The sequence below is a fragment of the Dunckerocampus dactyliophorus genome, chromosome 12 (genome assembly GCF_027744805.1).
Source record: "Dunckerocampus dactyliophorus isolate RoL2022-P2 chromosome 12, RoL_Ddac_1.1, whole genome shotgun sequence".
In the NCBI taxonomy this organism is placed as follows: domain Eukaryota; kingdom Metazoa; phylum Chordata; class Actinopteri; order Syngnathiformes; family Syngnathidae; genus Dunckerocampus; species Dunckerocampus dactyliophorus.
In genome coordinates, this window is record NC_072830.1 from 21,660,052 (window position 1) to 21,687,016 (window position 26,965).

A 26,965-nucleotide genomic window follows, 5' to 3' on the forward strand; every position below is an offset into this window, starting at 1 on the left:
TTGTGGGTTTTTCTTGCTGCCTTCCATCATTGCTCCACATAGTCCCTTGAGCGCAGCCAAGCGGGACGGAGTGTTGACTCCCTCGGTGCTGGCTAAACTGTCAGCTGTCACAGCTCCTTACCTTCGTGTGTGCTGCGACGGACCGCTAACACTGCAAGCATGCCAGGGTAGGTACTTTTTTTTTTAAAAGCAAGTGAAGACAGCGGTGTAACGAAAACGACCAGCTACTCGGAGAGTTAGTTCCAAACTGTAAGCTAACAGCTAGCATTAGCCGGCTATGCTGCTGCTAGCACAGATTTGCTTTGTTTTTTTTTTTTTTGTTTTTTGATGACGCGGCGGCAAGTGTCCCTTACGTTTTTGGGGATATTATCACTTTTGTGATTATTATTTGTTTTCACATAAGTAACTTTTTAAAGAGGTTTGTACACCGTCTTAAGCAATACCATTAGCTAGTAGCCATTCCAAATTGTATTTATGATGTCATGAATCATTCGCAACGCAAGCTAGGAGAAGCTAGTGTTTACCTTTAGCTGAACAGTTACATTGTCCCTCTCACAGTAATTCTTAACTTTCAGTGAGGGTTATTTGTCTGAATATACCGTACTGTCAGAATGTGTATCAAACTAAAGTAATGCTACATCTCTATCTACCTCCTGGACAGAAGCTGATGCAGTCAACTTAATGTCTTCAATTGGGGTGTGAACAACTTGGGACATAATGTCTCTCTTGCTGATTTCCTTCCTGACAATCCTCCTACTCTGCATTGTGTTGTCATGCATCATATTTAGGTAAGTGGATATCATAATATCTTCCACTTCTATGGTGTGTCACTTTATTTTAGTAACCTCCAAATATGGACTCTTAAGTTTGTGCTTTTGTTTTTCATCTGGTAGATGGCTGGTCAACACTTTGGCTGTGAGACTCTTCCAGACTGCACTAAATGCAGAATTGAAGATCAAATCAGTCGGACTGTTTTCTGTCCAAGGAGTTAGTATCCAGTTTCACCCGCAGCATACTGTGGTAAGCAGCATCGTGTTTACTTGTCATTTATGTTGTATGTCGCTCATAGACAATCAGATAAGGCGCACCTGTACAATCTAATGAGCGCTAATACAAGAACGGAGCATTATTGTCGTAGTAAAGACACAATTTTTGATTCAGTGTTTGTACTGAGTGTCATTAGATTGTGTCCCCAATGTTGTAGTTGTCCCTAATGTACCGTAATAGTGATTCTTTTTACATCAGGAAATTGATAGAATATGGATTTCGAGTAAACTTCTCAACCAGGATTTGCCGTGAGTATACATATTTTTAAATTTGTTTTATTCAAATATATATGTGTTATGGGATGTGCGGCTTCACACATTGAATGAGTGTCTTTTTGGGTGTGAGACAGCAAATTGTCCAATTGGGCTTTTTTAGGAGATACTTGGCACTGTGTGTTGGTGAGACAAGGGTTCGGTTTGATTTGCAAGCACCCCTGGGACCGCTGATGAAGAAGAGCCATGGGAAGAAAATGGGGAAGATTTCAGTCAGCGCCACAACACTTCGATTTTTTTCACAAGTATGAAGCTCAGTTTTTTTTATCACAAGTATGGATCGTAATAGGTCAAACACAATTCATTTATTAACCTAATAATCTGTTCCAGAGACAAACTCTTGCCATCATAAACAGACTTGCCAACATGTACGGGTTCAGTCTCTTAAGCCTGGAGTATGCTCCTGTGTTAAGGCGCCAGAGTACGCTATGCCAGCTCGCTCCTTCCCCTGCAAATCCTCCTGCATAGTGTGATGTACACCTCCAAAAAAATCAAACCTCTCGTTGAGACGGCACGGACTGTAAAGGCTGTGATTGGGCTTCTTTTTTACATTATTTCCTCTGTGTGTATATGACTCCGTCAGAGGGCGCACCACCCGCCTTCATGAACGTCCGCTCCTCCGAATTTAGATCACTCTTTAATTACCACTGTTCGCTCGCGACGGAGGAAGCTCACAAGCTGAATAATCGACGAGAGTTGCGGTTGCTCACAGAGTTGGCGTGACGTCACACGCTCAACCCCAACAAAGAGCTATATAAGTAGGAGTGTCAAAAGTGTAGTGGCCCCAGTTCGCTTTAATCTTGGCCCGCAGTACGTTGTAGAAATAAAATCAAACCCCCAAAAAAGCCTAAATGAGGACTCAACATTTCCTCAAGGTTGGCAGGTCTGCATAAAACTTTTTTTTTTTTGATTGTCATACAAGTGTAACAAAATAAAAATAAAAGTTAACTATTGGTATTGCTAACAAGTTAAAAAATAACAAAGAAACACTCAACATTCATGACAAATCCATAATGCAGAGGTGATTGGCATTGCATTCTGCATTGCCCTTTTTTAATCTTTTTAGTTGTCTGTCACTCTTTGTTGAGGCCGATGCTTTGTTTGGAATAAAGTGTAGCAAAAAAGCTTTGTTTTTTCTAACATCCCATGTGACTTCAAGCAAGACGGTGCTTTGAGCTACAAAGTTTTGTTCAACTTTTAAGGCATTTTTTTCCCCTTTGAAACAGTCAAGGCAATTACAGTTTGCATTACAGGTGCATTCTTCTTCAAAAGTACCACTGACCGACCTTTATCTTCCTGTTTTTTTGTCTTGGCAGCTGCTGTCATTCCACATCAGTTCCATTAATGTGATGGTTCTGAACCTGGCTCTGTCTGAGTCTCTGTGGCACATGACCATCACCTGCATCACTTTGTTACTTGACCACCACAGTAAGAGGTGTGTGCTACTGTCTACAGTATATGAAGTTTTTAGGCCACATTTCCACACAGTAATAGTATGATTCAGTTCCGCTTAACATGGTACAGCTTAGAGCAGTAAACTCTGATCTGGCATGTATTTCCACTGTGAAGTATGCAGGCGAGATGGCGATAACAATGAACAGAAACATCCAGAATTTGGTATTCATTCTTCTTGGTCTGTAGCTCCATTATTAGACAAGCTTTGTTAAGACTGTGTTCTACACTGTACCCATGCTTGCAGTCCTAGAGGATCAATTATTAATTGACAGAATGTTTGTGTATGGTGGAACGCAAAACGCATACTGATTTGAACCAAACCTTTCCTTAGTGGAAATAGGACATGATCTGTCAAGAAGCTGTATTTAATGTTCTAATGTTCTTTGCAGGTTGGCATGGGACTTCTCCGTGGGACAGTTAAGCAGCAAAGTTCTTAAAAGCAGCCAGCTGGTGAGCTTTTTTTTTTTTTTTTTTCTCCTCTGACACCTCCTGCTTGACTGTGAAAGCCTAATGTGTCATTCATTTGTAGGACATTTGTTTGGCGGAAGTGGCGTTTGGCTTGTTGCTTTCGGGCGATGTGAGCCTACCTGAGATGAGGCCTAGCTCGCTGTCTTTGCGCGTGAGGACACTGTTAGCAGAGCTACACGAGGGCCTTTTCCTCAGCCAGATCCTGGTGCCGTTGTCTCCCACAAGGACAACTCAAGATGCATATCATGAACAAACACCAGGTAAATAATTATTTCTGTAATTTGATAAACTAAGGTTACACTTAAAAATATGCTGAACTATTTGAACAGAATGTAAGCTCTTGGCTGATACTTTTTTGATTGATTCTTTACTATATGGTAAACAACTGAAGGATTCCTGGTGAGGTTGTCGACGATGATGCATTTTTCGTATCACACTACTCAAAATAACACTACTTTGAGTTAACGGTGCTCTAAAATGGCAGAAGTTCATTTGCAAATAAACATTTGTTTTTTAAGTGTGCGCTGACACAGAGTTCATCCATACTGAAACCGTGGAACAGTTTCACCGGTTCATCCCGCAAAAGGTCAACATGGAATTTGATAATACAAATGTCACTCTGTCCATGCACAGCCAGAAAAGGTGAGTCAGAATATTGTAATTCCTCGATTGAATTATTTCTAACAATGTGTTTTTTTCATAACAATGTGTTTTCCTACTTGCAAAGACACCTGAACTGGACTCTGAAGTCTTTAAAGGTGTGTTATGGACGTGACAATGAGCAGCTTCCCCTCAAAAGTTTCACCCCTGAGATGAGCTTTCCCCAGAGCAGCCTGGAGCTCCTTCTCGAGGGTGAGTCCACAGCTGGATGCCAGGTGTAAAGTAAAGAGAGCTGGTTAATGCTAAACAGCTGTAAATAATATTTCTTTTTGTGTTCTATATATAAACTGGCAGATGGACTTCTTCTCTCTCAAAGCAGACAAAGAATTATCTGTGTAAACACACTCAAGACATCCCTGCAGGCAAGGAAGATGTTGTGATGATCTGTGCAAAGCCTCAGAGGGCTGTACCTCATATTTCACTTGTTTCCTCATGTTTGTACTTTTAGGTTACATCCATCGACATTTGTGGCTCGTTCATAGTCAACACTTGCATCATCCACTATCGTCACCAGGAGTTTTTTCACTGGCTGAATCTGCTTCCGTGGGCACAGCTGATGCACAGGAAGGAGTCACATCGAAAAATGCAAGTGGCCATCTGAGGCGGAAAAAATGTTATGAGCTAGTTGTATTTTTTTTTTTATACTTGTAATTTTTCCTTTTTCACACTAATAATCCATCTTTGTTTGTCCTATCCATGTGTTTGTGTAATGCTCATTGTATCCTCTTCGTTATTGTGCGTAGTCCATTAGATGTTTTGCCCACCCTCCTCTTCCTCAGGCGCCTGCCCCACCTAGATGCCCCTGTGATGATTTCTTCTTCTGTGTCCAACCTCAATGTGTCTGTCCAGCTGGGAGACACGACACCTTTCGCCCTCGGCTTCCTCTCAGCCCGTGCAGGTACGACACTGATACTTTAAAAATATATATTTTGCTAGTTTACTTTTATATTCTTAAGGCATTGTTCCATTACGCTTGCATATTGACTTTCTGTTATCACTATTTATTATATAGCCCCTACTTTAAGTTGCTGTTTGATTTACATTTTGTTCACATTTTTGTTTGTGTACTACCCATTACATTAATTCACTATTTATTGCTACAAGAGTTTTATTTCTGTATTTTATGCCCACAGAACTGCAGCATCTTCTGGACTTAAAGGTTGACCAAGACAACCCAGAGTCCCGAAATGTGCACCAACGTTCCTCATTAAACCTGGACAGTTTCTGGTGGCGTGTGGGTCAAGGCTCTCATATCCAACAAGCCCCCCACCCTCCTGGCAAACATGTCTGGGGTGAAGCGCTGATCCTAGACTCCCTCTGTCTTCAAGTAAAAAAAAAAAAAAAAAAAACTCAAGTTAAAATGCATTTGTTGGAATGTTGAATTAATAATAACAGTGTTCTGTCAATCCCACACCTTTAGGGCAGCTGGAATCGACCCAGCGCCGATATGAATGGCAGCCCTCCATGTCTGAATGTGGAGTCCAGCCTGAAGGGACTTCAAGTGGAACTTTCAGAAACCTGTGCTTTGTGTTTATCTCGTCTGATGTCCCTCATCCACTTTCCCAATGAATCGGAGCCAAAGCTCTCAGATGAGTCATCGCTGGCTACCCTTACTAGCTATACTGTGCAACCCTTCCCATCCTTGCAGCTGCTTTTCAAAATGGACTGTCATTTGGAGGATGTTAATGTTTTCACAGTCACTGATCTGGCTGGTAGGTTTGGATTCAAACCAGTATGCAATGTACTTACTTTTTATGAATGAAGCATTTTTCTTCATTTGTCTTTTTAGGAGCGCTGTCTTTGCGGATGGATACTGTTGGAGTCATGAGCTCTACTGAGAGCTCCAAGGTGTCTCTACATGGTGTTGGCTTCTCTGTGATCAAGACACTCACAGAGAACATGGAGACATGTTGCCCCGCCACTCAGATGGCCAACCCCCAACTGAAGCTCACCACTACAACTCTCTGTTACCATGTCACCACCCATACACTGCAGGTGTTCACATATTGGCCCATGCCTTTCATGTGTCATTGTTGCAGCTTTATCAATATAGTCAATGGTTTACAAACTTTTTTTTTGTTTTTTTTCAGGTTCAGTGTGAAGAGGAGATTTCCGTCGCATGGACGCCCCCAGATCATATGTTCTTTTATCAGCACATGACTGAAGCACTGCATTGTTGGCATATGCTTTGTGGAGAGCCAGAAGAGGACCGCACAATCAAGCCTGATGAATCAGAACAGAGGAGAGGGCTGAGTCTGCTGGCTGAGTTGAGTCACACTCGTGTAACTGCTCATGTTGGCGAACAGAACTATATTCTTCTTCACACAGAAGCGCTTTCCATCTCCAAGCATGCAGGTTCAGTGCAAGTGTGCACCCCCTCTCTTGTTTTTAACTTTGACGGCCACGACATCATTTCCTTCAAAGGCTTGAATGTGGAAACGCACGCTGACTTGCCTGAGATGCAGCTGCATAGGAACAACTTCCCTTTCCTTGACACTCCTCAGAACCGCGTCTGGGTTTTCACTTGTCCATTATTGTCTGTAGAGTTCCCCTATCAGTACAATTTCTCTAACACCTTCGACAAAGCCATCAGTGTGCAGAAGTGGTTGAAGACGCTGCACCGTCTGCCAGGACAAGCCTCCACAGTCCAGCAGCGCCTGCCTCCGGACCTTATCTTTAAGGTCAGCCAGTTCTCCTTCGTCTTCTTGGACGACATCTTTGAGATCAAGCTCCGAGACAACTATGAGCTGATGAAAGATGAAAGCAAGGAAAGCGCAAAGCGTCTTCAGCTTCTAGATAAGAAGGTAGCTGATCTGAGGAAGCAGCACGGAGAACTGCTGCCTGCCAGGAAGATTGAAGAGTTGTACAGTTCACTGGAAAAAAAGCACATCGAGATCTACATCCAGCGGTCACGTCGTCTTTACACCAACACACCCATGAGGAAGTCCTTGCTGACGTGGACTGTGTCTGACCTGGAAGTTGTGGTCCTGGCTGACCAATCACTTCATGGACCTGAGAAGGTGAGAGAGCAACTGAGGGACATTGACGGCATTAGCCCCTTCCCAAGAGATGGGCTCCCTTTGGTGATCCAGTGGTGCCGTGCTGTGAAGTTTAAACTGGCTGCATTTTTGGGTTAGTTGACACCAAATTATGTAGTAACGGTTGATTAAATGTCTCAAAATTTACAAATGTGCGTGTTTCTGCTGTGCCAGTGAGAATTCGGGACTACCCTCGCTACCTGTTTGAGATTCGCGACTGGGCGCTGTCTGGGCGTTTGATTGGGACTGAGCAAGACGGACAGGCCAGAGCTCATCGCAAAGCAATTGTTCCACTTGGCGCCCCGTGGGGAGACGTTACGGTCCACAGGAATATGCCACCCCTCAAGTTCTACTATGACTTCAAATGTGAGTTGTGGTACTTTGTATTTCATTTTGAAATTGTTGTTTCACGTATCAGTTCCAGTTGTTTGGTAGAGCATTACAAAATGTTCTATTTAATACTGAATGATGTGTCTCTATAGCCAACATCTGCCTGTACACAATTGTTTGGGGGCCATGTTGGGATGCTGCTTGGAACCTAATCGGCCAGGCAGTTGACCTTCTCACCAAACCCACAGTGGATCCATCACCTCTTCTCGCATGGTGGGACAAAAGTCGGTTCCTACTACATGGGTGCTGGGTCATGGACATTGATCAAGCTAATCTACATCAGCTTGCTACAGAGGTACAACTGTACACACACACTATACGCTCCCAAATAATTCATACAATGACTGAAGTCCTGAATGTCACTATGAGTACTGTGCTGGCTTTTATTCACACCTGATCTAATATAAAAACATTGCATTCCTACAGGACCCTTACAACACAACGGAAAACTTGCACTGGGAGTGGAATAAGCTGAACTTCGATTGGAACCCTGGCCAGTTTGTTTTTAAGGGAGATTTGAATGTCAATGTTAGGACAGCATCAAAGTAAGTGCTTTTTTTTTCATGAACACGGCTCTCAAGGTAATTTATTTGTTGAGGACTATATTTGTCTTAGTTAATATATGTTTATTTTCTCCATATTAGATACGACGACATCTGCTTTCTACACCTGCCCAATTTGTGTATGACCCTTGACCTTCAGTGGCTTTGCCATGGCAACCCTCATGACCACCATGCTGTCATGCTCTGCTGTGCAGAGAACGTTGCAGACGTGACCTCAGGACAGCCTCATGATTCCTACAGAGCTTTTCGCTCTGAGAATCTCAACCTCTCCATCACCATGGACCTTAACCAGCAATGTGGCCTCGGTGTGTGTGTGTGTGTGTGTGTGTACGCGCAGTTATTCATAACATTATAAGCTGTCCTTTGAAACCAGCATTCAGTGGCACTTCATTCTTTTTAGAGACTTCACAGCCCAGAATCTTGCTGTACAGCAGCACCCTGCGGTGGATGCAGAACTTTTGGGCCACATGGACGAATGTGTCTCGGCCCATCTGCAGAGGCAAGCTCGTCCATAGTCTCAGGCCTGTACGTAAGAAGCTAGGTCAGCATTACAAGCAGATGTCCTACACGGCCGCCTTCCCACAACTTCAAGTAAGAGTGTCCTAGCCCATCGTCATTTCATTTTATCGATTCATCACTTAAAACAATAATTACCATTAATGTCCTTCTTTATTGCGTACAATTACTCTGCATTGTGTGTCCTTTAGGTGCATTATTGGGCTTCATTTGCCCAGCAAAGAGGTATCCAAGTGGAGTGCAACAAAGGTCATGTCTTCACTCGAGGGGCACAGAGACTAATTCCACAGGGTAAAGATGTTAGCGTCATGGTCTCCTATTGTTTTTCTTTCATGTTATTGTTTTTATGTAGATGTTTGTGTTTTCCCTCACAGCTGGCACTGTGATGAGGAGGCTGATCTCTGAGTGGAATGTGACTCAGATGGTTAGCGAACTGTCGCAGGTGACCGTTCATTTAATGGCCTCCACTTGGGATGAGACAGCAGACCACCAGATTAACGCTCAAGTGAAGAAGACTCATCTGCTCAGCCTGTCCTCCCTGAGTTACCAGCGACAGAGCAACCACGTGGAAGAGGTGACATTTTACAGCTGATGGAGTACACAATGCAGTCTACTCTGGTGGTTTCTGTAATCTTTTTTGATGCATTCTTGACAGGAAGTGAACCTGAAGGATGAAACAAATGCCACTTATGCTCATAAACTGCGTCTGGTGGATCTACGTGCTTCCTGGAATACTACTAACAGGAACATAGCTTTTGGGCTGTATGACGGTTATAAAAAGGCTTCTGTCCTGAAGAGAAACCTCTCCACTGAAGCCCTGAAGGGTCTGCGGATAGACACACAGTTGCAGGCCAAAAAGCTTAAGCGCTCCCCTTCCAACTTCTCTCCCACCGCTGCACCCACTACACCGGTTGTGCCAACTGTCAGTCGAGCTGAGAAAAGTCCACACGAGGGTGAGGACTATGCTTTTGATACTTAAAAGATATAAATATTCATGAATATGTACTTCTCCTCTTAATTGGCCACTTCCCTCTGTAGGAACGTCAATGCTCCAGAAGCTCATTGAGGAAACTGATAAGTTTGTGGTATTTTCCGAAGAGGACTCGGGCGTGAGTGACCAGCTTTGTGGCATTGCAGCCTGCCAGACCGATGATGTCTATAACCGCAACTGGTTTATTGAGTTGGTCAACTGCCAGGTAGCTGCATATATCACCACACCACACTAGTTACATTTAATTGTTCACCAGTGATGCTCTGTCGTGATCTACCCAGATGATGCTGCGGGGCACAGAGACGGCAGGCTGTGTGCTGGTGTCTGCAGCCATGGCCCAGTTGCACCAGTGTGAGCACCACCCAGCTTGGTACAACGGCACATTGAAGCAGAAAACCACCTGGACCTGTCTGCTGGACGGCATGCAATACTTTGCCACCATGGAGCCCAACCCATCTGAGCAAGAGGACAGGCAGTTGTGGCTGGAGGTCGGTAAAGTTCTCACTTAGTTGTGTTTAGACTGGTAATACAGGGTTTCCCCTAGGATTTTTTGAAGCTCTGGTGGTGGGCTGCTTGGGAGGGGGGACTGCCGCCGCTGTGTCGTGCCACTGCTGCGTCTGCAATTTAAAAAAAAAAAAAAAAAAGATAAATAAAAAATTTTTAGTACATATTTATTTAACATTTTTCAACAACTGACCGAACATGAACCGAGAACATTGCAAAACTGTTAATTTAGTGACAAATTTGCTGAGAGCACTGCCAACATTTAAATGGCACTTTATTTACAAAGCACATCTCCACTCAATTTGCTCATTTGTCATTAAATACACTTGTCATGTTTGAATAGAACACTTATAAAAACACTAAGAGTTGAAGCAAATATTCTTTGGTGAACTACTCAACATCAGGTGGTGAGCTACTGCTGGCTACTGTTGGAGACCGCTGTGATAGCGTCACTGTCTAAAGCTGTATACACTACATGTTTCAGGTGCACAACTTCGACACACAACTAGTGTTTTGAAGACAAGCCATAAGTAATATAATGATAACAAGAGAGCAAGATTGTTAAGTGACACTTTAAAAAAAGTAAGTTGTGATGGTAATCGATGATTGAAATATCCCATGAACATAATAGCCACTTGTAACTCCGGGCTAGCTAGATGCCGCAAACCAGGCATGTAAACAAAAATGCCAGAAAGTGGCATGAGATTGAAACGTGAACGACCACACGCTGGCATAGATAGGCTTAGCATGTGACAAGCTGTCGTCAATTAATAAGAAAAACAAGATAATAAGAAACAAAGTGAAAGTCGACACAAGAAGTCTTGCGTATCTGGTCACTGGTCAAGTGCCAGGTGGCTGCATAGGCAGACAGGCAATTCTGGTGCATGCTTATCAAAATAAAGCGCAGTGAAACATTATTATATTTCAAATCATTTTCAAACTAATTGTGGTCAATATGTGCGTAAATAATAATCTATATATGTACCTATATAGCATATATACAGTACATTCATGCAATATAATGTTTAAAAAAAAATGGTATGGCGGCTTTTATTTTGTAGTGCCGCACCACCACAATCAATTACATGTAGCGGAAACCCTGATTAAATACTTTATTGATTGAGGGATTTCTGGAATAACCAAATCAGGGCCATGCCAAGAAGAAGCCACTTTTCATCGTGATTTGCATGTAAAGAGGTCAGTGCTACTAATTTTCCCCACTCTTATCCCCATGGCAGATGAAGGAATTAAATCTGGGATCTTTTAGTCAGGATGCATTCGTACCCACTAGTACACACCTAGATTACAAGTTTACTGAAGGGCACCTCAGCATTGTTTAGGAAACCAGAAGCCAGTTTTACTAACTTTGAACTTATTATGAAGTGAGTCTAAGCTACTGCCACCCAATATGGAATAGGTTTTATGGGTATCCAGTATCCATAATATTTTGTGTGGCTTTGTGTTGTATTCAGGTGAAAAACATAGAGGAGCACAGGCAGCGGAACCTCGACTCAGTGCTGGAACTGATGGAGAGTGGCCAGGCAGTGGGAGGAATGGTTAGCACCACTACAGGTACTGATGCTACACACAAAAAAATCTATGTTTCAACACTTACCACTATGGTTCAACGCTTACCACACTTGCCACCACTGCTGTAGTGAAATCACTGAAATGATCCTTCTTTTGTGTGTGCACAGACTGGAACCAGCCAGCCCAGGTAAATGAAGCACAACAGGTACAGCGCATCATCTCCCGCTGCAGCTGCCGGATGCACTACATCAGCTACAGTCATGACATCAACCCAGAGCTCGCTACACAGATTAAACCTCCAGAGTTGAGGAATAACCACGAAAAAGAAGACCTGCTGAAAAAACAGGCTGGTGTGTGTGAATATTTGAATATATGTCCCTCACACAGTTTCTTCATTTTCAACAGCCCTCACAAGTGTTGTTATGCTCATTTCTTAGGTGCTGTGGACACATTCACTCTCATTCACCATGACCTTGAGATATCAACTAACCCTGTTCAGTATGCAATGATCCTGGACATCGTTAACAACCTCCTGTTACATGTGGAGCCCAGACGCAAGGCAAGCAGCTGCTTCCATCATCACCTCTCCCAGTGCTCTGTATATTTTTTCATTGATATTTCTTTTTTGCCTGTGCCCTATGTCCAGGAGCACAGTGAGAAAAAGCAGCGTGTACGTTTCCAGTTGGAAATTTCCAGTAACCCAGAGGAGCAGCGCAGCAGCATCTTGCATCTCCAAGAGGCAGTCAGGCAACACCTTGCTCAGATACGACGCCTAGAAAAGCAGATTTACTCCAACATCAGGGTGAGTTTGTACTGTATAGGTCACTGCAAATATTGGGACGGGCCCAAGGGGGCGATTATCTGGGGTATGTGACAGGTAGGGAGTACTTTGAGTGTTAGTGCAGACCTGCCAGCATGTACAAATTTATTGTACTCAAAATGCAATTTGACTCTTGAATACGCTTGTATGCTTTTACAGGAGAGATAATGAAAAGTGAATAGATATTGGTTTCTTAGTAGTATAGTATAGTATACTGGTATAGGCGGTATAATATATAATGGTAATAATTGAGTTCGGTATAATATATAATTCTAATAATTGAGTTCATCGTTGTTGGGCTTTTCTTGTGCTATATGCTTCACCATTGTGTAGACACAACCTGAGGAACTGAGCATTGATGAACTGAATGACATCAATATGAGACTGCAGAACCAGCTAAACCAAGAGAAGAACGACATGCAGATGAAGAGTGAAGAGCTCAACATCCTTATCAGGTCCTCACATCTTGTGCTGACTCATCATTAAACAGAGGCGGCACTCTGGCCTAACGCAACATTTCATCCTTTCAGGTGTTTTAAGGATTTCCAGCTACAGCGAGCGAACAAGCTGGAGCTGCGGAAGCCACCAGAGGATGTGAGTGTGGCACGAAGAACCGAGATCTATTTTGCACAGGCCCGCTGGTGTTTGACTGAAGAGGACGGCCAGCTCGGCATCGCTGAGCTGGAGCTACAGAGATTTATGTATAGCAAGGTAAGAGTGGTGGTTAGCTTTTCAGGCTTTTGTGCATCTTGAGAGGGTTTTTTTGACTGCGTTCAACTTTAGAGGTTCCACTGTCATCATTTTAGAAAATGGTTGCAAATACTGCATTTTCCGACAAGAATGTCTTTATTCCTCCTAGAAGTCATATTCTAATGACTGACAGTTAACATTAAGTGTGATATTTACATTTTTAAAAAGCTGAACAATACAGCAGAAAGGGAACAGCCAGCCGTAACTCTTCACATTAAAAAAGTATAAGCCAAGTTTGACAGAAGTAATCGTTGAAACATGAGTCTGTCAAACCGATGCAAACACCCACTCTTAACGGTGCAACATTTCTAGTCTGTGTTCTATGTAGATACAACAGGGTTGCAGATATTTGTTGATTAATCGCGTAATCGGTTAAAACACACTGTATAGCAAGGGTCTTCAATTACATTTGTTCCATATTTATATATATATATATATATATAATGGCGGGCCAATTGAAAAGCTTTGATGGGCCGAATGTGGCATGCTGGCCTTCTATTGAATTATAACCTCAGTGTGTATTTTAGGGAAAATAGTTAGAGGAAAAAGGTTCTGCTTGTTATAACCTGTATTATTTTTTTCTTATACATGCACATCATCAACATTGAAATTGCACTTCTAACATGAGAACATGTATAAGGAAAAAAATCCTGAGTGTAGTGTTAAACCAGGTAATACATACATAGGTAGGGGCCAAAATAGACTTTTGCCTTGTTTCTGGTTATTTGCTCTGTAAATACACGGGGTGCTTCCTAGTAAAGTGCTGCAACATCAATGTAATACTGTTTTTGAATGCCGCCCCTGTTTGACAGTGGAAACATTGCATCACGTTGTCTGTGGTTATGAGTTTGAGATGATCCCAAAGTTTTGACAGCTTCTGACGTTTTCTTTGTAGCCTTTCCTCTCTTTCCACCTCACCGCTGTTTTTGTTTGAGCCACCTTTCTCCATTGCCACTCTCCGCCTCACGCTGTTTCCAGCCGTGCAGAAACAATAATAATAATAATAACCAGTAATAGAAATCATCAAAGCTTGTTTCTAATTGAATTAATTGATAAATCGTTGCATTCTATAATACAATATTGCTACATTTAATACAGACTATATAACTATAAGTATAACTGTCTATGGCAGTCCGTTTAGGCTGCAAACTTGTTAAGCCTAAATTTTGCACCCTCTGCAGCTCAATCAAGTTTCTTAAGTCAAAGATAAATACATTCATCATGCCCATGTCTAATCAGAAGACATGAGTGTAACTAAACAGTTTGCTTTATGACTGATTGTGACCATCTTCACAGCTCAACAAGTCTGATGACACTGCAGAGCATCTGTTGGAATTAGGCTGGTTCACAATGAACAATCTTCTACCCAACGCAGCATACAAGGTAAAACATTGCCTTTAGTCAACAAAATGTACATTGGCGTGCCAAGAGAATCAACTCAGATGACATTTTGACAAAGGCCCCAGTGTCAACATTCTATTACATTCTCTTTATATTCTCTACCTGGTTTCCTTTGTCTAGCGACTGAGGGTATGTACACTGCTGGTACACTGAATAAGTCTACGGATGTCTGTGATGGCTCCATCTTGTTTGTCCTGATGAGATCACCCAGTGGCACTTGGTTCTTGATTGTTGCATGCACAAAAGCATCGTCCTGTGACGCACACCTGACTCATCACAATTGCACTTACTATTAAATGCGTGTTTAAAGTGTCATTTTAAATGAGCTCAAATTAGGAGCAGAATATTCAAAGTTTTGTCTGGATTTGGTTATCTTCCAATAGGTGGTGCTTCGCCCTCAGAGCGCAGGTCAATCAGGACGACAGTTTGCCTTGCGCCTTTTCAGTAAAGTGCGCCCCCCGGTAGGCGGTATCTCTGTCAAGGAGCACTTTGAGGTAACATGTAACTTTGGACAATTACCTTTTAATGTTTTGTCAGAGATGTTCCACTTTGAAAATGAAAACGCTCCCATCTTCAGGTAAATGTGGTGCCTCTCACCATCCAGCTCATGTACCACTTTTTCAAGAGAATGATGGGATTTTTCTTCCCGGGAAGAAATGTTGAAGAGGAGGAGGTTACTGATGAGGAAGACAAGTTCAGATTGGTTACCACGGGTATGAAACACTGAAGGGCTAAGGTGTTGGGTGCAGGATCACTCAGATGGGACAATGGTGCTGTTGGTGTTGATGATGATGATGATGATGATGATGCCGTCATATTTTTTGCATCCTAGGTATCCCTGTAAAGACTAGACAGTCATCCGAGGACACCATCGGTGCAATGGGATCCAGTAAAGGTGTCACACAGGGAATGAACCGCACCGCTGGGGTCAGGAGATCATTCAGAAAACCTCCAGAGGTATTTCATACTTTTTGTGTGTGGTGGTTGGATTAACAGCAGAGGTGATTTAATGGTGTCTTATTATCCCCACCAGCATCCTGTTGATGACATTGACAAGATGAAAGAGAGGGCGGCCATGAACAATTCCTTCATCTACATAAAGATTCCTCAAGTGCCGCTCTGTGTCAGCTATAAGGTGACAATAAAACTCTTGAATCTTACAAAGCCCCGTGTTACTAACAAGTGTGCAAACATACCTCAATTAACTTCCTCAGGGAGAGAAGAGTAGTGTGGACTGGAAGGACCTGAACTTGGTCCTGCCGTGTTTAGAGTACCACAACAACACGTGGACATGGTTGGACTTCGCCATGGCTGTAAAAAGAGACAGCCGCAAAGCTCTTGTCGCACAGGTAGGCCACATTAATGGCTGTATTGCATCAAACCAGAGAGATTTTTGAGTATAGAGCCAAATACCATGAGCTACGTTCAAGACAAAATAGAGATTGGTGAGGAGGAAAATAGGCTCCTCATCAAGTTTGTTAATGAGAGATCATAAATACATTAGTGGTGTAACGGTACGCCATTATCATGGATCAGTTGTTACCTTGGGTTTACGGTCACGGTGCAGTACAGTAAGGGAACAAAATGCAAAACATAAAACTGTGTTGCTTTTGTGTAAACAGCTATATATATTTTTTTAATGAAACAAAAAAAAGCAGACTCCTGACAGGCAATTATCCAGTAACTCAAACTATACTGACACATCTTACTATTAAAACATCATTAAAAATCGACCATTTTAATCTGCGTGTACATGTTAACATACCCTAAGGTTGCAGTCGCGCCACATAAGCCTCTGTGCTTGTTCTGCTTAGATGATAAAGGAGAAGCTACGCCTAAAGCCTGCCACAGGCTCGGACCTGCGGGGGAAGACGTCTGACGGCAAGGTGGACAACAACCTGCAGCAGCAAGAGGAAGATGAGAAGGCACGACTCCTCATTGGCCTGAGCACCGCTGACAAGAACTCGAGCAAGAAGAGTATCTTCAGTCGACGCAAGTGAGTCACTGTCCGCATCTGAACAAAAAAGGGGACTATTTGGAGCATTTCAAGCCATATTAGGACTTGTGTTGTATGATCCTGCTGATTGTCAGATTTAATTAAGAAAATAATGTGGACAAAAGCAGCCATTGGGTGCCTATTAGTTAATTACTTAATGACCAAATACTAAGTATCTTTAATTGTGTGCCATCCAGCTGTCACTGCATTTCACTCAATGAGCACACGCTTGCTTTTTAGCTATGAATGTGCACGTCACTGCTCCTGCTACACGTCATGTGCCTCTATGAACACAAGGCAACCTTTCCTGCTGGCTCAGGAACATGGTTGCTCACGTTAGAAAGCACCTTCAGAACCTTGTCAGTGTCTGCTGTAAGAATCCCACACATATACAAATTGGTATGTTTTTACCAATGAAAGCTTATGTCACAGTTTTATATATATGTATGACTTTTAAAAATTTTCTGTCTGTCATCCTGCAGTTACATATAAAACATATAATAAAGAAGAGCACAAACATTCGTATCATGTGGCATTTGGATTGATACGATGGGAGATGGTGTGGCTAATCCGTTTTGTAAATCTAACACTAAAGCACTTTTTAAGCAAAGTTTTTTGCTATTTTTGTAGACTTACTCATACAGCTGTGCTGCTAAGCCTGTTGGGTTTCAAAATGTTAAAATGGTTGCTTTGATATTTCATCCATTGGACAAAGAAAGAATTGTGTTTTCTGTCAGCTCTTTGTGGCTTAATGTTTATCTGTCAATAAAAGTGTTCAATTGTGTTTGAATGGCTGTGACTGTTCATCATACTGAATTTGGTGACTCAACACCAGCTCTTCTCCCTCACTGACCTCAATAAATTAGTGATGGTGAAGAATATAACTCCAGTCTCAATTACATATTTTTCTGATTTGGAAAATAAAGTCCCATAGGAATTTGGAAATTGAATGAAATGTTCAAACTTGCTGTCATTAACTTTTAGAGCTCATTTACTATTCTTAAATGTAAAAAAAAAAAAAACTGCAAAAATGTAAAGAACACAAAATCTACCTTAATTTGGATGGTAACGTGATGTGGTGAAGTGAAAAGCTGAAGGAAAACAAAAGGCACAGCATTAATCTGAACCGGCGTCTCGTGACAATGCACATATTCAATCACAAGCTTTATGCGATTTTAGAAGTACATGTTTCAGGAATACTTTGGATAAATTTGACTTTAAAACAACTCTTTCTTTCTTCTGGCCCTACATGGACTTAAGAAAAGGAAAAATCAAACATCAGTGATTGAGAGAATCTCCATCCCCCCTTGAGGGCTGCACCCACATACATAGGTGACCTATTTAGAGGACGCCTCACCCAGCCAATGAGGGCAGCCTTAATAGCACAGAAAATTGAGCACCAGATAAAGTATCGTCATTAAGTGTTTTTAATTAGGTAACAGAGAGACAGAGTGTCCCAGTGGAAGAAGCCACATGTAATTGATGTTCTTCTTTAAAAGTCCTGGATCTATTTTCAAGCTGATGCTAATGAGCGGGACTCCGTTTGCCTCCTGACATTAAAATTCCCTCTCAGGCCCTTGTCTTAGGCGGGTCCATCATCGCTGTGTTGTGGCAGGTAGACCAGTGACACACATCTGGATAGAGAGGCACACTGACCCACTGTGGTGGTGAGAGGAGTCCCCCTGAAAATACCAGACAAATCTTCATACAGACTCTACGCCAACACGCTGTATTTCCCCAAATAGCAGTCTTTGCAGTGTGAATAGTTGTCTAAACCAGAGTCAGCTGGTATAGGCTCCAGCTCACTCACAACCGTCATGAGAACAAGCGGCATAGAAAATGGATGCATGGATTCCAATTTAATGGATTCTCAATTACTTTGATAATACCGTGTTGTTACCACAACATTCACCTCCTGCACAGCAGACATGGCATCTGTAAAACTGATCTTTTTCCTGTGAGTTGTAGGCTGAGTGTAGCATTCCGAAGAAAAAGCTGCTGAACATTTCAACGTGGACCCAGAAAGAATTAACCCATTTGTGACCATAAAAAAAATGGCTATAAAAATGTTACTGAATGATCTATCAATGCATTTCCAGCAGATATTGAAATAATAAGGGGTTACAATGAAATATGTGCAGTGTCGCATGCTTACAGTAAATTGTCACATGACCAGAGCTGTTTACTTCCTGTTTGCGCCAAGAGAAGGGGATGGCAGCAAGAAAGCTCCCAAGGAGAAGGTTCGTAAAGTATGTTAACCTAAAGGTAGGACATAGGCTTTTGGTACACATCATGTTTAAGGTGTCAAGTGTATATGCATTTGCAATTACTCAACTTTGTTTAATGTGGTCATAGAACTCACAAACATGTCACTGGCAACAATAGCGACCAGTGGGATAACCCATTGTATCTACATGCTAATACACATAGGCTAACTGTTCTACCTTACTTCCTGCTGCTACCTAACTTTCTACCTAATTTTACACACAGAAAGCCCAGGAAGACTAGCTAGCTAGCTACCAAACGTTCTGCTGTGTTTTTACTTTGAGTCAAGTTCTTGATTTGTTGGCTCAATATGAGTTCCCAGACAAGGCATGCAGCATTGCAATCATCCCTCCAAATGAAAAAGATGCTGTACTCAGTGATTGTGACACTGATGGGTCTGACATGGACTACGAGGGGGGAAACAGGCCATTTGCCAGCAAGGCTGTTGAATCCATATGCAGAAGTTATGCAAACAGCATGATTGGAATGATGGCCTCGCCTTCACCACACACCCTTCCCCTCCCCAACCTCCTTCCCCTGTTCCAGCTCCGCCACCTCCGACCATAACAATAAAGGCCAATAAAGGGCCTCTAAGCGCCAGAAGGTCCAGACAGAAGACCAAAGGGCCTTTAAGCGCCAGAGGGACCAGCCAGAAGACCCAAGGGCCTCTAAGCGCTAGAAGGTCCAGACAGAAGACCCAAGGGCCTTTAAGCGCCAGAGGGACCAGCCAGAAGACCCAAGGGCCTCTAGCCTCCAGAGGGGCCAACAGAAGACGCAAGGGCAGAAGACGCATTAGCTCAAGCTCCTTCCCCACCAGAGAGGTGACATTCCACATGCCAAGGGCGAGCTTCTGCAACCGAGCATCGGACCACCAAGGCTTCTGCCTTCGGCTGCCACCAAGCTCACTCTGCACCCGATCCCTTTGGCCCCTCCCACGAGTGGTGAGCTCATGGGATGGAATGACCTAACAATTGAATCATCACAACGCTTTTACCATAATTGATAAGAACGTTAAGCGACATTTAATATAGTTTACCACTTTGATAGCGTCACTCTCAGCTTCATCTCTAAAACTGCATTCTCCCCAGCTGACATTGACAGTAGTGGTGCTGCTGTGGTCTATGTTTGTTGTGACTGTGAAGAAAGTTGACACCGGTAGTTTTGGTAAAAAAAAATTTAAAAAAAAACTGTTTTCCTCTCGCCTTCTCCTCTTCTCCGCTCCACTTGCGTAACTCCGCATCAGTTTCCTCCAAACTGCACCAACAAGTTTGTTTCGCTCCCATCTTCCGGAATCAATATGCACATGTGTCAATATGCTTATGTGTCAAATAGTACAAAAAACATTTCACAAAAATAAAGGCGAAAAAAAAACAATCCACCCAAAAGTTTATTTTTTTATAATTACCTATTTGCCATGGGTCCTTGGAAGTGGCTAACGGTGGCCCTGGCCAATAGCGCTCATCATACATATCACCATACAATTGAAACATGTACAATGAATCCATGTGATCGGTATCGGCCGAATGATCAGTGTCTGAATCGATATCATACTTCTTAGCTGCTCGACAGTTGTTTGGCAAGACAGTTGTGGGAGTGAATGACAGGAAGAAAAGCTGTGACTCGAAGTTGCTGAGTTGTTTCTTGGGTCTTTTATGTGGGTCAATATGGCATATTATAAAAAATAAAAAAAGAAACACATGACTTACAATAGACTCGTGTTACTCTGCAATTGAGTAATAAACTCTTGTCTGTCCTCCTTCTTGGTGCAATGTGGGCCAAGACACCATGTTCCCCTTATACGTGAACAGGAACATGCAATTTATTTCAATTTCCGAAGTGTTCCAGATCCTTCTTCACGGTTTAAAGCTCTCAGCAGCGGCAGAAGAAGAAGCCATAGAGTTCATGAATTGCTGTGAGACTCCTAAAACACCTCTGTGGATTCAAGGGTGAAGGCCCAATCATCAGGAGACTTGAAGCGGTCCTCCAGGGGGCGGTTATCTAATTAGAATGAAAATAGCACAAAATTGGGTTGCTATCGGGTTACTTGATCAAATACATCATTTCTTATTTTTTTATTAGTTTGTAGTGACATAGTTGATGTAAAAAAAAAAAAAAAAACCTTTTAATATTCACACAGTTAGTGCTGCTGCAGCTGGGACCCAACCATTGTTTTAAAAGAACAGTGATTCAGCAGAATGACACGGAGTTAGACGAGCATATAAGCTCCGCCCAGAGCTGCGTCACACTTGGCTGGATACAAACTGAGACCCAAACGGTGCTTCCTCCGTCAGTGTTCGTCCCATCACAAGACCGCACAGTCTTCACACTTCCTGTCAGGTACGAACCTCTTCTTGCTTTTACTTTCATTTCTGTTAGGCAATGACTTCACGAGCTAATTGCAATTGTGGTTTGCTGTCGTGATAATTCAGATTAAGGACAGTTCAAGAAAAAGAAAAAGATTCATATACTGTTTTCTTTATTGCTGTTAATTTTCACTCTAATAGAAGGAAGTAGAAGCATGTGATTTATCCCAGCCAATCAGCAGAAGAAGGTAATGATAATAATGAATGAAATATATATAGTACTGGTATATGTTATGTTTAGTTACAATTAAAAGAAATAAACTGAAAAGACAGCTTTCTCAGCAAGAAATGTTTGGGTTTTGAAGGGATCCTTCAAGTTGAACATTGCAGAGCTAGTTGCTTTTTTTTGCAGTAAAATACATGAGAAAATCCATAATTCTCATCCATCAGACACCTGCCTGAAACTTGTACAACCACAGAGGCTTTTGAAATCACAGCAAAGAGTACGGTTTGTTGGGTTTTCTTTTTGTAATTCTAATGAAGCGGTTACTCAGTGCCGCCCTCTACGAAAGGTTGCTCAGTTCCTCATCATGACGCACCAGTTCCCGACCCTCTCTGAGGCCCAGAAGAAAGAACTCCATGAGACCGCTCTACGCATCGTTTCTCCAGGGAAGGGCATCCTGGCTGCAGATGAGTCAGTCGGTGTGTAAAGATTTCTATTCCTTATTTGCATTCCATTTGTTAGGATTCAATGAGCCATCCATCGCTTGCAGGCAGCATGGCCAAGCGTCTAGCCCAGGTGGGAGTGGAGAACACTGAAGAGAACCGCAGACAGTTCCGTCAGATTCTGTTCAGCGCGGACGACCGTATCAACAGCTGCATTGGAGGAGTAATCTTCTTCCACGAGACACTCTACCAGCACTCGGACAGCGGAGTGAACTTTGTCAAAATGATCCGAGACAGGGGCATCCTTGTTGGCATCAAGGTGTGTGCAATGTGCAGCATCTCATTGAACGTGCTTGTGAATGGAAATACATGTTTGTTTTTTGTTGCTTAGGTTGACAAGGGTGTTGTTCCTCTGGCAGGAACTAGTGGCGAAACCACCACACAGGGTGAGACCCCAATCGTGGTGTTGTATATACTGTGTACCGTGTTTTTATACTGAAAACATTAGAAAATGTAGGTCTGACCGTCTGGTCTGTTCTTTTAAATTCTAGTTTATCTTCCAACAGCAGCGTACAGATACCCTGGACTGGTTGCCAGCCAATCGCAGGGCACATATAGACAAAACTACCATTCACACACATGGACAATTAAGTCTCCAATTAACCTAATATGCACATGCACGCACTGGGGGAACATGCAAACTCCACACAGAGATGCCCAAACTGAGATTTGAACCCAGATCTTCCCAATCTCCTAACTGTGTGGCCAACATGCTAACCACTGAACCACCGTGCGGCCCGACTAGCAAAATTTAATACAAAAACTTCATAAACAATTTTTAGCAAGCGATCTGGCAACCACGTACATCAGCAAGATTGGTTATTTTCCATGTTTAATGTCACACGTTTGCACAACAACTTGTTGCTTGGTAGAATTTATTGAGCTCATTCATACTTGCTGCAATGAAAACATTGTTAGTGCACCACTGTTTCCACGGTAACTCACAGTAGAAGTCTCTGCTGCCTCACACAACTGGTAACAAGACAGGAAGAGTCGGCAGGAAATGCACACAAAATAGTACTTACAAGGCTCCAGAATAAATGTGTATTGATTCAGTGGGCCTCCCCTGGAAAAAGACCGCCAAACAAACCTGCTACGATAACTTCAGTTCTGTTTAAAATCCAAATGAATTGCTTTTAGTTCCTAGAGAGAGTAAAAAGAGCCCGGTGTGAACAGAAAACACCACAAAATATGCTCCAGAAAGTCCTTTTTTTGGGAGGCAAGACCCCTGATAGATTACTTGTCCGTGTGGTTTGCTACGTTACCATTTTAAGAGAAATTGAAGGTAAAAAGAGAGTACTATATTACACTTTCGTCTTGTGTGTAGTCTAGCTATGTGGTTGCTACGTTAGCTTATGTTTATGGATAAAAGTACCACGTGTGTTGATGTGTAAGAAAAAAATATGACTTCCGCAGGTCTGGACGGCTTATCAGAACGTTGTGCTCAGTATAAAAAGGACGGTGCTGCCTTTGCAAAGTGGCGCTGTGTGATGAAGATCAGTGATGTCAATCCGTCCAAACTGGCCATCACGGAAAATGCAAATGTTCTGGCTCGTTACTCCAGCATCTGCCAACAGGTGAAGACTGTGTGTGTGCGTGCGTGTGTGTTTGTGTGTGTCATGACAGCTTAGTCACAAGTGTTTGATGAGACTGTACCTTATTTTTTGACCGACAGCATGGTATTGTGCCCGTCATTGAGCCGGAGCTCTTACCTGATGGAGATCATGACCTGAAGCGCTGCCAGTACGTCACTGAGAAGGTATGTGTACATTTGCGACAACACTGCACCATATTTCCCCCTCTCTTTTTCAAATCAAATCAAATGCAATCAAACTTTATTAATAAAGCGCTTTCCTGCATATAAAATGCAACACAAAGTGCCTGACAGAATTAAAAACCATGCCCCCGACAGCCCCTCCCCCACACCGCAAGCCTCACACCTATGCTTACACAAAGAATTGAAGTATTAAATATGAAAAATGTGAAAAATGAAGCATGCTCATATTTACAGGTGCTGTGAGTGTCATGGCATCTGTAAAAAGCTTTGTGGCGATGCACTCCAAATATGCCTTTCCAAATATGGCCGAAATTCATTGATTCATCAATTTTTGTACTGGGTTTACTGTTCAGGATCATGGGAGAGCTGGAGCCTATCCCGGCTGACCATAATCTCGACCCATGCTTACGCTGTTTTACTCTTAGTACTCCATGTTTGCTCCCACAGTCCAAAACCATGCATGTTAGTTTAACTGGAGACTTGTCCATAGGTGTGAATGTGAATGTCAATGGTTATCAATGGTCTTTATGGGTCACCAGTCCAGCATGTCAACTCGGAGAGGCTCCAGCTCATCCGTGACCCTGAAAAGATAAGAACAAGATTAATAAAATGCAATCTTTGTGGAGTATCCTTTTAGGATTTGGTGAGAATATGTTGCTTTCAGGTCCTGACTGCTGTCTATAAGGCCATGTCAGACCACCATGTGTACCTAGAAGGCACCCTCCTCAAGCCCAACATGGTCACTTCCGGCCACAGCTGCCCCAAAAAGTACAGCCCGGAGGATGTTGCTATGGCAACCCTCACCGCCCTACGTCGCACTGTGCCTCCCGCGGTGGCAGGTATGTCAAAGTCCAGGAGGTATGCTGGGAAGGAAACCCTGAAGATGAGGTACATTTTGTGGTCCCTGTTAGGTGTGGCTTTCCTCTCAGGTGGTCAGAGCGAAGAGGAGGCTTCTGTCCACCTCAACGCCATCAACAACTGTCCTCAGGCCAAACCATGGATCCTAACCTTCTCCTTCGGCCGTGCCCTGCAGGCCTCGGCACTACGCGCCTGGAGGGGACATAAGGAGAACCAGAAAGCTGCCACCGAGCAGTTCATCAAGAGGGCAGAAGTGAGTTCTCCAATGTTGTGCAAACTTCATAGTGCCGGACGGTATCGACCTGAATATTACATTTTTTTCTCCCAGAAGAAAGTCAGAAATAGACGGGTTGTCTTATATTTGGGGTTTGGAGATGCATAAATGTAAACAGAGCAAGTCAGAGAGTCACTCACAGACACTGATGCAGCGACGAAACAGAGACCCACTGGGAAAAAGTGGCTCAAAGGTTTTTTAGCAAATTAGCAAACAGAAAAGGAGATATGATTAGGTTTGCCAATCGTCCCTTCAGGGTACGCTTATGAACAGTAACCTCAGTACTCCTGAGACGCAAAAAAAAAAAGGGCTGGAAAACTACAGATTGCAATGGGATGAAGAAAATAGGACAGATTTCTATGCAAGAAAAATATTCATTTCATTTGGTTAATTTTGTTATTTTGCACTAAAAAAGAAATGATTGAAAACTTGTTTTCCCATGTATTCGTATTAAAGTGTGGGCAGTTTCACGCTATCACAGTTTTAAAAAAATATATCAGTTAATAAATCATGCTGTTTCATGGTTGAATATGGCCTTAAAAATGCATATTTAAGCAAATCTTATGTATTTATTGCCTAAATTAAGCATTTTAAAGTATAAAAGTGTCTAAATGAAGTAAAATACAAACAAAAGGCATTGAAAGGACACGTGCAGAAACGATGAAATAATACAAAATGTCAAGAAAGCTGCAATAATGCAGTGTTTTGAAGTGATGGCACAGATAATCACGATGAGTGCACAACAATGCGCATCCACTTTTACGACGATACACGAAACAATGTGAATTCAATTGTGGAATCTTTTGTGTTGATATGTAGACCACAACCTCTCTACATTGTGTCCTGTTTTGTTTATGCTGTGTTTGTTTGGCACCAGGTCAACAGTCTGGCATGTCGAGGGAAGTACACAGGTGCCGAAAACTACCCGGATTCTGCTCACGGCATCTACAGCTCCTGTTATTCATACTGAGCTCTATCAGAAAGCACGGGTTAACTGCCTCATCACCATGACAAGGGAACTTGATGGTGATGTGATTTCATATTATTACACACAATGTAGCCATCTTACTTGAAAATATTACTATCCTGTCATGGAAATGAAGGAAAATCAGAACAAAGTTAAGAATTTTCATTGAATGTACTGTAATTGTGTGAAGGTTTGCTGTTGTGTTGTCCTGCTGTTTTCTGATGCTGTTAGTTTCAAAGACACACATTGCTCCACAAAACATGCTGTAAGTGAGTAATAATGTCATGCAAAATCAGTGGTGGCGCTGCATTTGGTACCTGGGCCTCCAGTGGGGACTTAATCCACATCTTAATACCATCATGTCACAATTATACAAACTATCATTATTATACAAAAACTCAATATGACACGGCATGGTATTACAGAGAGAGGGGTTTCAACAAGCAGCCATCCTTCTCAACCTGTGTCCACGCACACACACACACACACACACACACACACACACACACACACACACACACACACACAGACAGTCAGAAATCACAAACTATACATGCCAGGTCTCTTCAATACCATTATTACTAAATCAAGAAACCCATATAACCCTTTATCTTTGATTAAATCGTCACCTGACTTAAAGTTTTGCTCGTATCTTTGAGCATCATGGAACTTCTACCTGTGATTTCCGGTGCCTGAAAATGTGGAGCTCAGCCAAATGCTACAAACTACACTACAACATCATCTGGAGCAGTTCAGAATCAATATTTATTGAATAACATGACAAAAATGTACTCTATATTGCATAGAGACAAACTGAGTTTGTTATACAACAGTTTATGTATTATAATAAATGATAGAATATAGAATTACACATATTATCTGCAAGAATCACCAACAGATGCTCTTTGTTTGATTTGTTTATTGTCCAATACAAACACATCAATAAAAATGTGTCATAAAATACACACAATAGCCCATGCTCTTAATTCAACCCCGATCTTGAACTTTGTGTTCTTTGCCTGCATTTGCCTCATTTCTCTGAATTGCTGCACAGAAACTGGCTAAACAAAAAAAGAAAATCTGTTTGCATCAAATCGGCTCGATTTTCACCCTTTTTTTCAGCGCCTCGGCTGTCGCGAAATGACATTTTTTCAAGTTGCTAAACCGAAACTTTCCTCATCTGGGAGGTGGACAAAACCCCCCAAACATTCACTGAAAAAAACGGGCGAAAATCGACCCCTCGGAAAAGTTGTTTTTTTTTCCATCTTTGAGTCCTCCCGGGACCCCTGATGAACATTTAGAGGGTTTGGCCCTTCTCCCGGGTCGGAAAAGTGTCGTTTCAGCAAATTGAAAAAATGCGATTTCGCGACAGTGCCCACTGAAAAACGGGCAAA

The 26,965-nt window shown here is 42.5% G+C and overlaps 2 protein-coding genes across 14 annotated transcripts; both read left to right on the forward strand.

Annotated features, from left to right (window-relative positions):
* The first annotated feature begins 39 nt into the window (after nucleotides 1–39).
* LOC129191367 (bridge-like lipid transfer protein family member 2) lies at nucleotides 40–17,172 on the forward strand. 5 transcript variants are annotated; one of them, XM_054794640.1, is made up of 40 exons: nucleotides 40–167; nucleotides 662–788; nucleotides 894–1,020; nucleotides 1,246–1,295; nucleotides 1,423–1,564; nucleotides 2,636–2,754; nucleotides 3,164–3,224; nucleotides 3,304–3,502; nucleotides 3,761–3,884; nucleotides 3,970–4,094; nucleotides 4,197–4,264; nucleotides 4,351–4,487; nucleotides 4,646–4,800; nucleotides 5,036–5,229; nucleotides 5,323–5,614; nucleotides 5,692–5,897; nucleotides 5,993–7,034; nucleotides 7,115–7,306; nucleotides 7,423–7,625; nucleotides 7,757–7,875; nucleotides 7,975–8,198; nucleotides 8,294–8,484; nucleotides 8,601–8,700; nucleotides 8,784–8,983; nucleotides 9,065–9,362; nucleotides 9,448–9,605; nucleotides 9,682–9,888; nucleotides 11,377–11,476; nucleotides 11,602–11,784; nucleotides 11,872–11,993; nucleotides 12,081–12,236; nucleotides 12,588–12,709; nucleotides 12,785–12,965; nucleotides 14,301–14,387; nucleotides 14,789–14,899; nucleotides 14,983–15,118; nucleotides 15,238–15,362; nucleotides 15,439–15,540; nucleotides 15,620–15,754; nucleotides 16,220–17,172. In XM_054794640.1, exons 2-40 carry the CDS (start codon nucleotides 718–720, stop codon nucleotides 16,403–16,405), a joined length of 6,750 nt encoding a protein of 2,249 aa, XP_054650615.1. In that variant the 5' UTR covers nucleotides 40–167; nucleotides 662–717; the 3' UTR covers nucleotides 16,406–17,172. The 5 variants fall into 5 exon arrangements, with proteins under 5 accessions (XP_054650615.1, XP_054650617.1, XP_054650618.1 ...); XM_054794642.1 differs by having other exon boundaries at nucleotides 4,682–4,800; XM_054794641.1 differs by having other exon boundaries at nucleotides 50–167; nucleotides 665–788.
* Nucleotides 17,173–18,607: 1,435 nt separating this feature from the next.
* aldoca (aldolase C, fructose-bisphosphate, a) lies at nucleotides 18,608–26,101 on the forward strand. Of its 9 annotated transcripts, XM_054795093.1 has the most exons (11): nucleotides 18,608–18,666; nucleotides 20,804–21,003; nucleotides 21,382–21,472; nucleotides 21,542–21,671; nucleotides 21,743–21,954; nucleotides 22,027–22,081; nucleotides 23,112–23,272; nucleotides 23,371–23,454; nucleotides 24,137–24,311; nucleotides 24,384–24,583; nucleotides 25,482–26,101. In XM_054795093.1, the coding sequence occupies exons 1-11, from the start codon at nucleotides 18,613–18,615 to the stop codon at nucleotides 25,572–25,574; spliced, it is 1,455 nt and encodes a 484-aa protein (XP_054651068.1). In that variant the 5' UTR covers nucleotides 18,608–18,612; the 3' UTR covers nucleotides 25,575–26,101. The 9 variants fall into 9 exon arrangements, with proteins under 9 accessions (XP_054651068.1, XP_054651073.1, XP_054651069.1 ...); XM_054795100.1 differs by lacking the exon at nucleotides 18,608–18,666 and having other exon boundaries at nucleotides 20,961–21,003; nucleotides 21,420–21,472; XM_054795098.1 differs by lacking the exons at nucleotides 18,608–18,666; nucleotides 21,382–21,472 and having other exon boundaries at nucleotides 20,857–21,003.
* The last annotated feature ends 864 nt before the right edge of the window (nucleotides 26,102–26,965 follow it).